This window comes from Thunnus maccoyii, chromosome 19 (genome assembly GCF_910596095.1).
Source record: "Thunnus maccoyii chromosome 19, fThuMac1.1, whole genome shotgun sequence".
In the NCBI taxonomy this organism is placed as follows: Eukaryota; Metazoa; Chordata; class Actinopteri; order Scombriformes; family Scombridae; genus Thunnus; species Thunnus maccoyii.
The window spans coordinates 25,767,091-25,779,526 of NC_056551.1; the positions used below are offsets into that span (position 1 = coordinate 25,767,091).

General features: G+C 40.2%; 1 protein-coding gene across 4 annotated transcripts in view; it reads right to left on the bottom strand.

The window, feature by feature from the left end:
* Positions 1-12,436, bottom strand: part of ttc28 (tetratricopeptide repeat domain 28) — a 162,895-nt gene that overhangs the window by 31,527 nt on the left and 118,932 nt on the right. For all 4 annotated transcript variants that reach the window (XM_042394743.1, XM_042394745.1, XM_042394746.1 and 1 more), the window contains 3 exons: positions 1,450-1,646; positions 1,210-1,363; positions 936-1,107 (listed from right to left, as the gene is read on the bottom strand). In XM_042394743.1, the coding sequence (XP_042250677.1) occupies positions 936-1,107; positions 1,210-1,363; positions 1,450-1,646 (523 nt within the window). The remainder of the gene's footprint in view (positions 1-935; positions 1,108-1,209; positions 1,364-1,449; positions 1,647-12,436) is intronic.

Below are 12,436 nucleotides of genomic sequence, written 5' to 3' on the forward strand. Positions count from 1 at the left end.
AACACATTTGTGTATATGCAGTACAGTAAATACTTTACACATTATGCCTTTAACCCCTTGGCATACAGTTTAAACATTTTAAGCAGCTTCAAGGTTGACAGAATCATATAAAGTGTAAGTTCTGTATGAGCTTGTTCCAGCTCTTCATTGAAATAATATGAAGTTGAGACTGAGGGAAACAGTAAAAACCCAAGACTCCATGTTTTTTATGGCTGCACCGTTCCATCAAATGGAAATATTCTTGATCATTTTATACACGTTGACCCCAAAGTCAGCCTGACATATTTAGTATTTTTGGAAACTTTGTGATCCCCACTTGAATTTAAGGACATTTTTAGACTTGCACTATTAAATCATATATAAATAAACTCTGCTTGATTTTTCCCCTTGGTACGATTCGTTTGGGCAAATCTAAACAGCAATCACACTTGTATGTGGACCAAAACAACTGTACCAAGACCCTTTGAAGAGGTGGTCTAGGACCAGTCCCAGATTTACTCTGGAGCGGTTCGTTTATGGTGGGAACATGATTTGACCTCAATCTGTCCCAACTACAAGGCGTACTCTGCAAGTTTGAGCTTAACGCTTTCTGTAGCCAGGTGTCCAGACTGGACTAGCGCAATGAAGAACACTGCATTTGACCAGAGAACCTTCTTCGGGACCTTTTTCCTGTGTTTATGTTCTTGCTCCTGTCCCAGACACATCTGACCAATGACTGGAGTGAATATTCTCATGTGGCTTGTGGTGATGCAGTTTGGTTCGTTTGGAAGTTTACACTCTAAATGCCCCAAAATAAAGTTCTTTGGGTTTAAGCAATGTTGGGCTGCACAGCATGAGTTTATAATGACTGACCCACCAACAGGTTACTGAGGTTTAAGTGCTTTTAACAAGAAAAACAAACATAAATGTGTGTTGAGATTAATGTTGTCTCTGACCTGACAGCGTCTCGGTACTGTCCAAGGCAGTAGTGAGCATAGCCGAGGTTGTGGCAAACCTTTCCTTCTCCCTCCATGTCCTGTAAGCCTGGTGCCAGAGCCAAGTACTGCTGGTAGTACGGCAAGGCCTGAGCATATTCACCTCTCCAGCTGTGGAAGTTGCCCAAGTTTGCTGGAAAAGGAAATGAAGAAACAGAAGAAGACATTACATTTTTCAATCAATCAAAATGCCTGCATTTCTTTCCTGAACCCATATCCCTCTTTTCTAGCTTGCCTAGTGCTCTCGCTTCGCTTTGAGTGTCTTGGAGCTCTCGTGAGATGGTCAGGTGGTGAAGGTAGTGCTGGAGAGCTCGGTCATGAGCGCCCAGCGCCTGGTAGGCCACGGCTAGGTTACCATGTGTAGAGGCCTGGGATGGACGATCGTTCACCTGAAACACACAGATACTGTATTTCACAATTCTGTTCATCCCACACGAGTGTCGAAATGTTGCTTGTGAAGAGCGCCGGGATTCACCTCCAATGAGATCTGTAGTTCTTGTCGGTGGTACCGGACAGCTTGGTCATAGATGCCGAGTGCGTGGTAGGCATTTCCCATGTTACCGTACGCCCTCCCCTGGGCAGCGTAATCACCCAACTCCTGGGCAAAGGACAGGTGGGCTTTGTGGAGCTTCAGTGCTCTGTCATACTCCCCCTTCATCTGGTGTATGATGCCTGAAATAGATGTAAGAAGAGAGAAGAGACACGTCGTTTGGTAAAAGTAAGAAATTAAGATGTTGGCTAGCAACATTTGAGCTGATTGAGGTGCAGAGATATTTTAAGGTTTTTGGGGCAATGTCAAGTTTCAAGTCATTTGAAAGAAGTCCACGCCAAGTCTCGGGTCATTTGAGACAAGTCCACCACGTTTTAAGGCCATCAGCAGAGCAGTTTTAGTCTTTTGGCGCATATCCGAGTCAAGCCTCTAGTTTAGACTAGAAGAACAGTTTCAAAGTCTTTCGAAACAACTCCAATCAAGTCTAAAGTTATTTGAGACATGTCCATGTCAAGTCTTAAGTCTGCCAGCAGACAAATTTTAAAATCTTTTGGTCCAAATCAAGTTTCACGCTGTTTGAGACACGTTCAAATCAAGTCTTAAGTCCTTCAGTAGAGCACTTTCGAGAAAAGTCCAAGTCAGGTCTCAAGTCATTGAAGTCCCAGTCAAGTTTCAAGCAATTTCAGAGAAGTCAAATCAAGTCTCAATCATTTGAGACATCTCTGATCATGTCTTAAGTCTTTTGAGACAAGTCCAAGTCAAGTCCCGAGTCTATCGACAGAGCTGTTTTAATTTTGGGGTAAGACAAGGTAGGAAAGTCTTCAGTAATTTGAGACAAGTCCAAGTCTAATTGCAAGATGCAAGATGCAAATATTTTACGTTTGAATGCTGACCATTAAAATGACACAGCATTTGAACATTTTTCTTTCAAATCTGTGTTAAAATTATTTTAATAATTAGCTAAGACTGAGCTCTTTCAAAGCACTGGCCTAATAGAAAATATGTAAGGTATTTATTTAGCTATGCCATTTCACTCTTGTTAAATGTTTTAATGCTGTTTTACTGGGTTAAAACTTAAGGTGTGAATGCATCCAAATCTTAAGTCAAGTAAAATCAGGAGTTAGTCTGATATCAGCTAAGTTAAATCAAATCTCAAGTACCTATTTCTGTGACTGCACCAAATCTCTAGTCTACATCTCTGGTGATTGCTTTACCCAACATTGATTTGATTTGTAGTGTACATCAGACAGCTGTTACTGCACATGGAAGGAGAGTTATGAACACCGTAAATTCCCCAAATGATACACAGAGATATAAAAACTCAACATACAAAGGAAGGTAACTTGCATATGTACACATACTTTTCAGAGCCATGAAAAACTTGAGTGCAGAGCAGTAAATAATTAAACAGATACAGTGGAAAATCAAACAAATCTAATAATATCTGCTGCTATGGATCCTCAAGCTTTCAGAACTACATATGCAGAGATCCAGAGGAGAGTCACACAGACTTCCTCTGTCTGTCTGTCCAGGGAAAAGGAGCCGGATAACTTGGTTCCCAGTGGCCTTCCCAACTTTCTGAGTGACGATGTGTCTTCCAAGCTCATCAACAACCTAGTTTACAGAGCCAAAGTTGGAGGGGAGAAGACAAGTTAAAGGAAAAAAAGTTGGGACACAAGAGAGGAAGACAGTAGCTGCAGGAAAGTTAGGAAAGTTGAGCACAGGAGAGTTTGTAGTGCGCTGATGAATACTGGGAAATATACATACGTTTACACACAAGACTCTAAGAAACACACACATTTTCCGTTTGGAGACGGGATTAACCTTCATCTGCTCTCTTACTGTTATTGTATTTACATGCACGCTAATAACTTGATTATAACCAGATTGAGGCAATACTGTGTGATTAGTGCAGCTCTCATAAAAACACCTTAACTGGGTTATCTCAGTCGAATTAAGGTACAAATCACATCAAGTATAATTAGATTAACAGACCTGGATTACTAAACTATTTTTCAAATTAGTGTTGCAGTTATGCACCTTTGCAGTCTGATTTCTTTTTACTTTATTATGATCGTTCACATGTGCTTGAAATGTCCTGGAGGTAATACTGTACATTGGTGTCTAGTGACAAAAACTCCCTCTGTTTTCTTTATTTTATATATTCTTATATATTCTAATACTACTGTTACTGTGCATTTTTTAGGACATTAAGCCAAATGACATTTCTGTGTACATGTCAAGCTTTCCATGCTAACACTTAGTTCACAATTAATACAATATGAGATTTACCATTCAAATTCAGAGTAATAATTTCACACATAAGTGAACAAAAGCAGGCTTCCTTAATAATTTCTTAATAATTTGTAGGTGACGATCATGATGTGAATTTTGTGGGCTGAAATGACGACTGCAATTTTATCACTATGTAGCTAACTAGCTAATAAGTGTTAACTCCATGAGTTGGTTGAAAACTCAGGCTCTTTTTAAAACAAGAACCATGTAAAAAAGGCCTAACATGCCATTGATGGCTATATAGACTATATGATATCATGCTAGAAGATGGATGAAGCTGCATCACCCAGGCAAAAGTCAGCATATCCAGCTAAAGATCTTTGTAGATGACATGTAAGTAAAGGAGCAGCATTGTTCCCTAGATCCATTTAGGCCTATTATAGCATAGTATTAGCAATAAAAATGTACTTTCATGTTATTTGTTCTAACATAACCCTGTTTGGAAGGCCTCCCTAAATCCAATAAAAGCAGGACAGAGCTGCTAATAGCATCCTGGCTCACACACAGTGGATGTATCAGTCCTGAGTGGAGCTTTTGGTGATGTGACCTTTAACCTCAAAATAAAAAAGAGACTAAAAAAGAGAAAGAATCCTCCAAACTTTTTGGATACTGAGTATCTCTCTTACTGCAGCCCTTACTCTTACTTGATGGAGGTTTAGTGAACGGTCAGCTATTAAACAAATAAGGTTTGTTGAAAATTAGTCTACTATCAGTCCAACTATTAATTTCATCTTGTTATTTATGGCACTCAGCTTGCAGTGTGATATACTTGGTGACAGCCTGATCACAATCTGCCACATAGGAAACCTTAAAACCAGCCAACACAAATAGGAACTCTAATCCATGCTAAACATTTAAAGCTGCCGGCACTGCAAAAATCTTCAGATTAGAGTCCACATATATATATAAAATACATGTTATTTTTACAGTAAAGACAGACAGGAGGACAGATGAAAGAGGGGTTACGAGAGAGGAAACAGGGATACAGGGGGTGTCGAGACACCAGATGGAAGAGGTTACATGTGGCTTTCATGTCAGACACAGAGAGAGAGAGAGCGAGTCCGTCTTCCAAAACCATACTGGCACATATCCATCTATGTTGTACTATGAGGGATGAGGCTGATGATATTCTATACTTTCCTTATTGTCAACAAATCCCTTTAAAAGACTCAACCCAAGGATGAATTGATCCACTAACCTGCGCTCTCTATGTGTCCAAAACCTCTACTGATGTCAAAAACTATTAAAAACACTGGCTGACGTGTTCCTGCATCACCATGAACACACACACTGTAGTTTTGACTCAATCCCACATACACACACACACACACCGTCCTGCTGCCAGAAATACTCACTAGAGCACCAAATGTGTCCTTTTTTTTACATTTACTGAAATGAAACCATGTGAGAAGTTTAGAGGGAAAAATTTGCAATTTGGTGGAGCTTAAAGACATCTGAAATGTGACCCCGACTACACACTGCTTTTTGTAAGACGTCAAAAGCCAAAAAGGTATCAAAGTAACAAGTAACAAGTAACTAAAGCTGTCAAATAAATGTAGTGGAGTAGAAAGTACAATATTTCCCTCTGAAATGTAGTGGAGATGAAGTATAAAGTAACATAAAATGGAAATAAAATAAAGTACTAGTACCAAAAAATTGTATTTAAGTGCAGTACTTGAGTAAATGCACTCTAGAAAATGGTGTGCACACATTCTCACACCATGTTCTGGTTTTATAGATACCAATTTATGTGTGAGTCATGACATATGCATGGTTTTTTATGCATATATGTCTTATACATCTTGCCTCTGGAGTCAGACAGTGGTTGTTGATAGCAAAGATGTAGAATCATAAGACCTGGAGCTGTACGTTTGGAGAAATCCTAAACAAAATGCACCCGACACTATGTTTTTAGATTCACATAAGCCCTGTTTCTAACAATTTGAGGAAGAGTAGGAGGTTGCTGATAAGGAAAAAGGAAGACCTCGTTCTGCGGGGTCTCCCTTTCCTTAAGAGGATTACAGAGCAGCCTGCAGAGTTGGCTGTCATAGCTGGTTACAGTTACACCCGTCCTCCTAAACACAGCTAACACAGGCAGTGAGTTTAGAGCACACGGACACACAAAAACACACATGCCTTGAATCTCCCTCAAGGCAAAAACGACACTTCTCCAAGGTGTGAGGGTGCCAGCTATGTGGAGATATACTCTGCAGGACTTTGGGATTCCCCATCGTGGAGGGGACACAGCGTGAAGAAAGAGCAGAGCTGTGAGGATTAGAGGTGTGGAAAATTAGCTGAGATCTGATGACGGGGTATTCGGCTGAGACAGCACGGAGAGATTAGAGGAGAAGAGTTGTGATCTCCAGTCTTCTTTCTTCACAAAGGCACGGAAAAGGCTCTGTCATCAATGAACTGAACTGGGTGCGGTCAAGAACACATGCATCTCCATATGTGTGTCTCTTCTAGTTAGAGATACAACGATTAATGGATTAGTTGGACATAAAGTTAATTGGCAACCATTTTTATGATCAAATAATGGTTTTAGTCATTTTTTAAAGCAACTAGAAATACCGCCTCGCTGTTGTATGTCTCCGTCAACCAGCCAAGTTGCAGTTTCCATCCATGTCTGTCCAGACTCACAATATTCATAGTGAAGACTTGGAAAGAAATTAATAAAGGGTATAAAGTGTTTTTTCCTTGTATGTGTCCACAAGCTGATTCTGAACATAGCTTTGGCCAAAAACATGTTTTATGAAGTCACAGTGACCTTTGACCTTTATCTACCAAAATCTAATCAGTCTATGTGGACGTTTGTGCCAAATTTGAAGAAATTCCCTCATGGCGTTTTTGAGATATTGTGTTAACGAGAATGGGACAGACAAATGGAAAACCTGAAAACATAATAATAATAAAAATATTGAACATTTGCTGGTTGATGATTTGAGGATTTTCATGACAGTAAACTGAATATTTTGGGTTTTGGACTGTTGGTTGGACAAAACAAGACATTATAATGGACAATTTTCATCTGACTTTTCTGACATTTTATGTACAAAATGAGAAAATAACTGGCAGATTAATCGATTATGAAAGTAATCGTTAGCTGCAGCCCTACTTCTAGTTAGTTTTTTAAATTTAAAGCTGCACTAATCAACATTGGATCCAATGACTATATGTAACCCACAAAGAATTATCACTTGGTTCTGCAGTTGCCCTCAGTTGTACGAAGACATTTTATCATCTTTCAGCTCATTGTTTTGGTTTTACATTCTGCTACTTTGCCATCAGTGTCATCAACAACAGGCTGCTGTTTTCAGCGATAAAGCACAGATAAACCTGTTATACACAACAGCAAAAAGTCATATTAAATAGTAAAAGTAAGGCTGCGGTTTAAAATAAGTGTGGAAATTATTAAATATGTCTTTAGATTTTGCTTTTTGCTTTTTTTTCAGATGATGAACTATTCAACTATTCTGAATATGTGATGTGCATAAAAAAAAGTTGAAAGTAATGAGAGAAAAGTAAGCCCAGAGACAGCTGGCTAACCCACTAATCCCACTTCATGGTACAAGACTCCTGCCCAGCAGCCAGCTAGTGAACAAAGTGGAGCATCTAGCAGCTAAACAAACTCAGGAGTTGGTGGAGACCAAAACAGAGCTAAAAGAGAGTGAGTATTGGACTTAAATTTCGTCAGGTGGCCACTAACAAAACTCCAAATGAGTGATTATGTACAGAGCAACATTAGCATCTGCTGGATGATGTTTGCCATAATCAGGTGATAATACATCATATTTATGTATAATATGTATGAAAATCTGACAAAAACTATCCAATAGTCATTTTATTTATATCATATACATATGATCATTGCTTCAGTATGAGAGCTAATCTCCTGCAGATCTACCAAGCATTCAGAAAATGGTAACACTTGCATCATATCAGCTAGCACGAAGCAAAGCATTTTCCTAAAACTTGTACAGTGAAGGAGAGTTTGTCAAAAAGTGACGTTATTTCTATGATTTCTCCAGAGAATGAGTTGAAAGTTTGAAAGTCCCATTAGTGAGAGATGAAGAAGCATCTCAGCATGTCATTGAATTGACCGACTAAAATCTCTCTGAAGGAAAGAATCTCAGAGTTTTGGAAAAACTGTGCCAACGGAGAATATTTCAGTGTTAAACAGACTACAGTGAAACTGTTCTCAGTATTTTGGTTAACTTACATTTTGAATCATTTATTTTTCTCCTCTGAATCACATGAGATCTGAGCATTGATCTGCTCTTACTGAATATAAAAGGAGTTGCTTTGAGAAGCCACAACTGAATTGGAACCTGATTTCAAAAAGATTATGGAAAAAATAAGTCCCACTAAGTCAAAAGTAGCTAAATTCAAGCTAATAGAAAATACCTAGTGTCATTGAGTCTTACTGGAATTTATTACAAGAAGAAGTACTAAGCTTTAAATGATACCATCACAGATCAGTAAGAAGTTCCACTGGGCGACAGCCAACGCCCTGTTTGAGATATTTTTGGACTTAGACAGTGCTGCTTTGCAAAATTTGCAAATACTTTTTGAAGTTTGTTGTAGTCTGTCTCTGGTTTTATACAGGAGAGGAGAGGAGAGGAGAGGAGAGGAGAGGAGAGGAGAGGAGAGGAAGAAAGGAGAGGAGAGAAGAGGAGAGGAGAGGAAAGGAGGAGAGGAGAGGAGAAGAAGAAGAGAAAAGGAGAGAAGAGGAGAGAAGAGGAGAGGAGAGGAGAGGAGTGGAGAGGAAAGGAGGAGAGGAGAGGAAGAAGAGAAGAGGAGAGGAGAGGAGAGGAAAGGAGGAGAGAAGAGAGGAGAGGAGAGAGCAGGAGAAGAGAGGTGAAAATGGGGGAGGAGAGGAGGCAACATGAGAGGAGGAAATAATGGAGGAGAGGAGAGGAGAGGAGAAAAGAAAGGAAGAAATAAGGGAGGGAAGGGGAAGAGAAGAGAGAAGAGGAGAGGAAACAAGAGAGGAGGAGAAGAGGAAAAAAGAGGAAAGTAGAGGAGAGGAGAGGAGAGGAGAGAAGAGAAGAGGAAAGAAGAAAAGAAAGGAAAAGAGAAGTGAAGAGGAGAGGAGAGGAGGCAACATGAGAGGAGGAAATAAGGGAGGAGGGGAGAGGAGAAAAGAGAAGAGGAGAGGAGAGGAGAGGAGAAGAGGGAACAAGTGAAAGGAAGTGCAGCAGAAAGGAGGAGGAAACAAGAGGATAGAGGAGAGGAGAATGAAAGGTTGTCAAGTCAGCATTGAGAGAAAAGTAATCATCCATAAATCATTGATCTGAACCGCAGACTGTAGCTCGTCTATCAGGAACGTCAACAACTTCAGCAATAACCTGTTAATCACATATCAGAGCAACTTCTGGCTGCTTCCTGCTGAAAATCAGACAACTTTTTAGTGGCTGAAATACTGAGAAGGCTGCACAAAAAAACAAAGCTGTACATTCGTTTATTTTAAAATTTGATTGGATGCTGAATACTGGATGTGTTCAGCAATGCTCATATTACCTGTTGTAATGCAGTACACACACACACAAACACACACACAAACACACACACAAAGAAGTGGTGAGTTGTCCACTCAGCTCTGGTGTTGGGTTCGGCGTATCTCTCGTATATCACTGTGGCCGCAGAAACCAAAACTGCTGCTTAATAAAACATGAGCGTTGATTGGCCAGAGAGGCACTACTGCAGTCATGTGATAGGCCCTCAAAAAGGCAGATAAGGTGATGGGAGAGCAGGACAATCACATGATCTGCGGCTCTGATCCTCAAGTTTTTGGTTGAGGTTGAAGTCTAAGGTGTGTCATCAACATGTTTTACAAGGCAACTACTGCTATTTTTAACTTGAACACATCTCAAATAGGAGTTAATTGTACTTAATACTGCAGATCAATGCAGGCGGAGTTGGTCAGGCTCAGGACAAGAGGCCCAGTCAGTCTATTGAGTCATGGTGGCGACAGCAGCGACAGAGCGGGTCAATGGTTAACAAGGGAACAGCTCACGTGATACTAAAGGCTGCTGCTGCAACAACAACAAAGCATCAGTTGGGATGGAGACTTCTGCATCCATTAGTTCCAAAAAATCCTCCAAATTAAATAACATATAGGAGTGTTTTCTAATCTTGCAGAACCAAAACCGAAACCGTTACACATCACTGTTAAAAGATTATGTTTTATGATGTGACAATGCGCATGTGGTTAAAGTCTGGTTAGGTTTAGGCACAAAAACCACTCGGTCAGGTTTAGGGAAAGATCATGGTTTGGGTTAAAATCATCACTTTGTTAAGGTTTGAGGACCGTGGTGTGGGTTACTACTTCCTGAAAGTTAGTTATGGCTACAATAATAACCACAGGGTTAAAGGGGGCATGAAATGTGAATGTTCGGCAACTCCGGCCTTTAGTTTGTTGGTTTGGCGAACCACTAGCTTTGCCGACTCAAAGGTCTTTCCCTCTGAGTAATCTTCCTTCACTGCAAACCCTGGAGTCAGTGCCCATCAGAGGGCTCTTTCTCTTCAGTGCTGCTAGCCAGTGCAGCAGTACTGTTCTCCGTTTCAGCAGCAGTTTATGAAAATGGACAGTTTTGTCCTTGGCTTTTTAAAACTCATTTGTAGGCTTACATCCAGGAGCAATACAGTAGTGGCCTCCTTTCTGTCCTGTGGCTCCTCAGTCTCCACCATTCACTGTCTCCATCTTTCTTTAGGTGCTTCTCAATTCCCTTATTTGATCTTTCCTCACTCCTTCAGTGTTTCCCCTAGGTTTAGTGGTTTGGCTTGGCGGGGGGGCGGCACTGTAGTACCGTACATTTACCACCAGACTACTTCACTCTTGAATCCTGCAGCTTGTTGAAGCTCAGATCCAGCTCCAGCTCTCTCAGATGGGAGGGGTTGGACTTCAGAACTGAGGCCAGAGAAGCACAGCTGATCTCTAACCTGCAGAGATTCAATCTGAATAAAGAATATATACTTAAACTTAAGGCAATGTTTGTGCATAGAGGGTCTACTTCAAAAAATAATGTTTTGTGATGTCAACTTACTGCTGACCTTTTCCTCTGCTCCGCTCGCATTCACTGTTATTTTTCTGCCACTTGCTCTCTCGCTTAACCACTCACTCGCTTACGCTCTCCCCTATTCCTTAAAAGGAGTTACGCTACCCACAGTTTCCCAGGCAACAACACAGACCTTAACTCACGTTTCGAGACAGCGCTGCTCAGCGGTTCCCAAACGCTATTGATTTGCCAATGAATGTATATTTGGTGTTATTTTTGACGTCTAAAAAATTATTTTTTGGCCTGTACTATTATAGGGGAAACACTGCTCCTTGATCTTCACTTGAATCCGAAGTCGTTCTTGTCCATCATTTTGAAAGCTCTCGCGAAGCTCTTATTTCTGCTCTGAGGAGCCTAGAGGAAACACGAGAGCAGCCTTCACAGAAGTCTTTTACCGCCCAACACGCCCGCTTATTGGGTATCAGTTATTGATTGGACGCTGCAGCTGATCAGACTGATCTGATACATCACAACATCACTGAGTGGAAACAGATTACAGAATCAACTCAAGTGTATCACACCCAAGTTTTATATTTTATTTGTTTTCTGATCCACCATTGTAGGTCTGATCAACAAAAGAACCATAAACAACTTTCTTCATTTATTAGAAAGATTTTTCTTTTCATAATCTGCATTATGGATAAGATTTAAGTCAGGAAGAGTGTGTCTGTCAGCAAGAAACACTTTTTAAACACATTTATATTTTACATCATTTATCATCATTTCCATTCAGTTGATCATTTCCTGAGCATCAGGTTTGATATGAGTTACATAATTTAAATTTTCCATGAAACATTTAGCCTAACAAGTAATTTCCCAGAGTTCAAAAGACACCGTAATCATCCTGGGTTATTAAATAATGAATTCACAATCAGAATATCAATAAATACAGATGCATATGATTAATAAATAATATAAACGTACTCTGCTGGTAGAAATGGTTCCTGTGCCTCTGAGCAGGATGCAGTATAAATACAGAATGCAGGTTTTTATTCATGTGCAGGTGTTTGTTCAACAAGTAACAGGCTGCAGAGAGAAAACTGCTGCTCTGTCAGTGATAACTATGCACCTTTATTAGTATCAATACAGTGCATGTGATGCTTCAGAGGAAAGAAGTCTCATTTCCATAAAAACACACTTCCTCGTTTCCTCTCTCCTCCCATCTTTTCCTTGCGTCTCTCCATGCATCCTCAGTGGGAGGGACGAAGATGCAAGGAAAGGATGCAAGTGAGGGAAACATAGATGCAATTTAAGGGAATTAAGATGCATCTACTGTCTCTTCCGTAATATCTGTAGAACTCGGCCAGTCCAACCAACCCTGTGGCATCACAGGTTATAGTACTGCAAGATGCCACCTGTTTATCATATTTATGTTTATCATGTTTGTGATATAATTGTTAATTAGAATGGAAATCCTTTAAGTAATGTTAACTTCATTGACTGCTTTGTATCCACTTTAAGATTAGGGGATGATCTGAGTTGTGGAAACAGGAAACAAACAGCATCTCCTGCAGCAAAGTCCATTGTTGGGTTAAAACCTCAATCCACCCTCCTCCTTTGAAATCTGTCCACATATATATATACATCATCTGAACTGCACCACGTCTCTGGGTCATAAT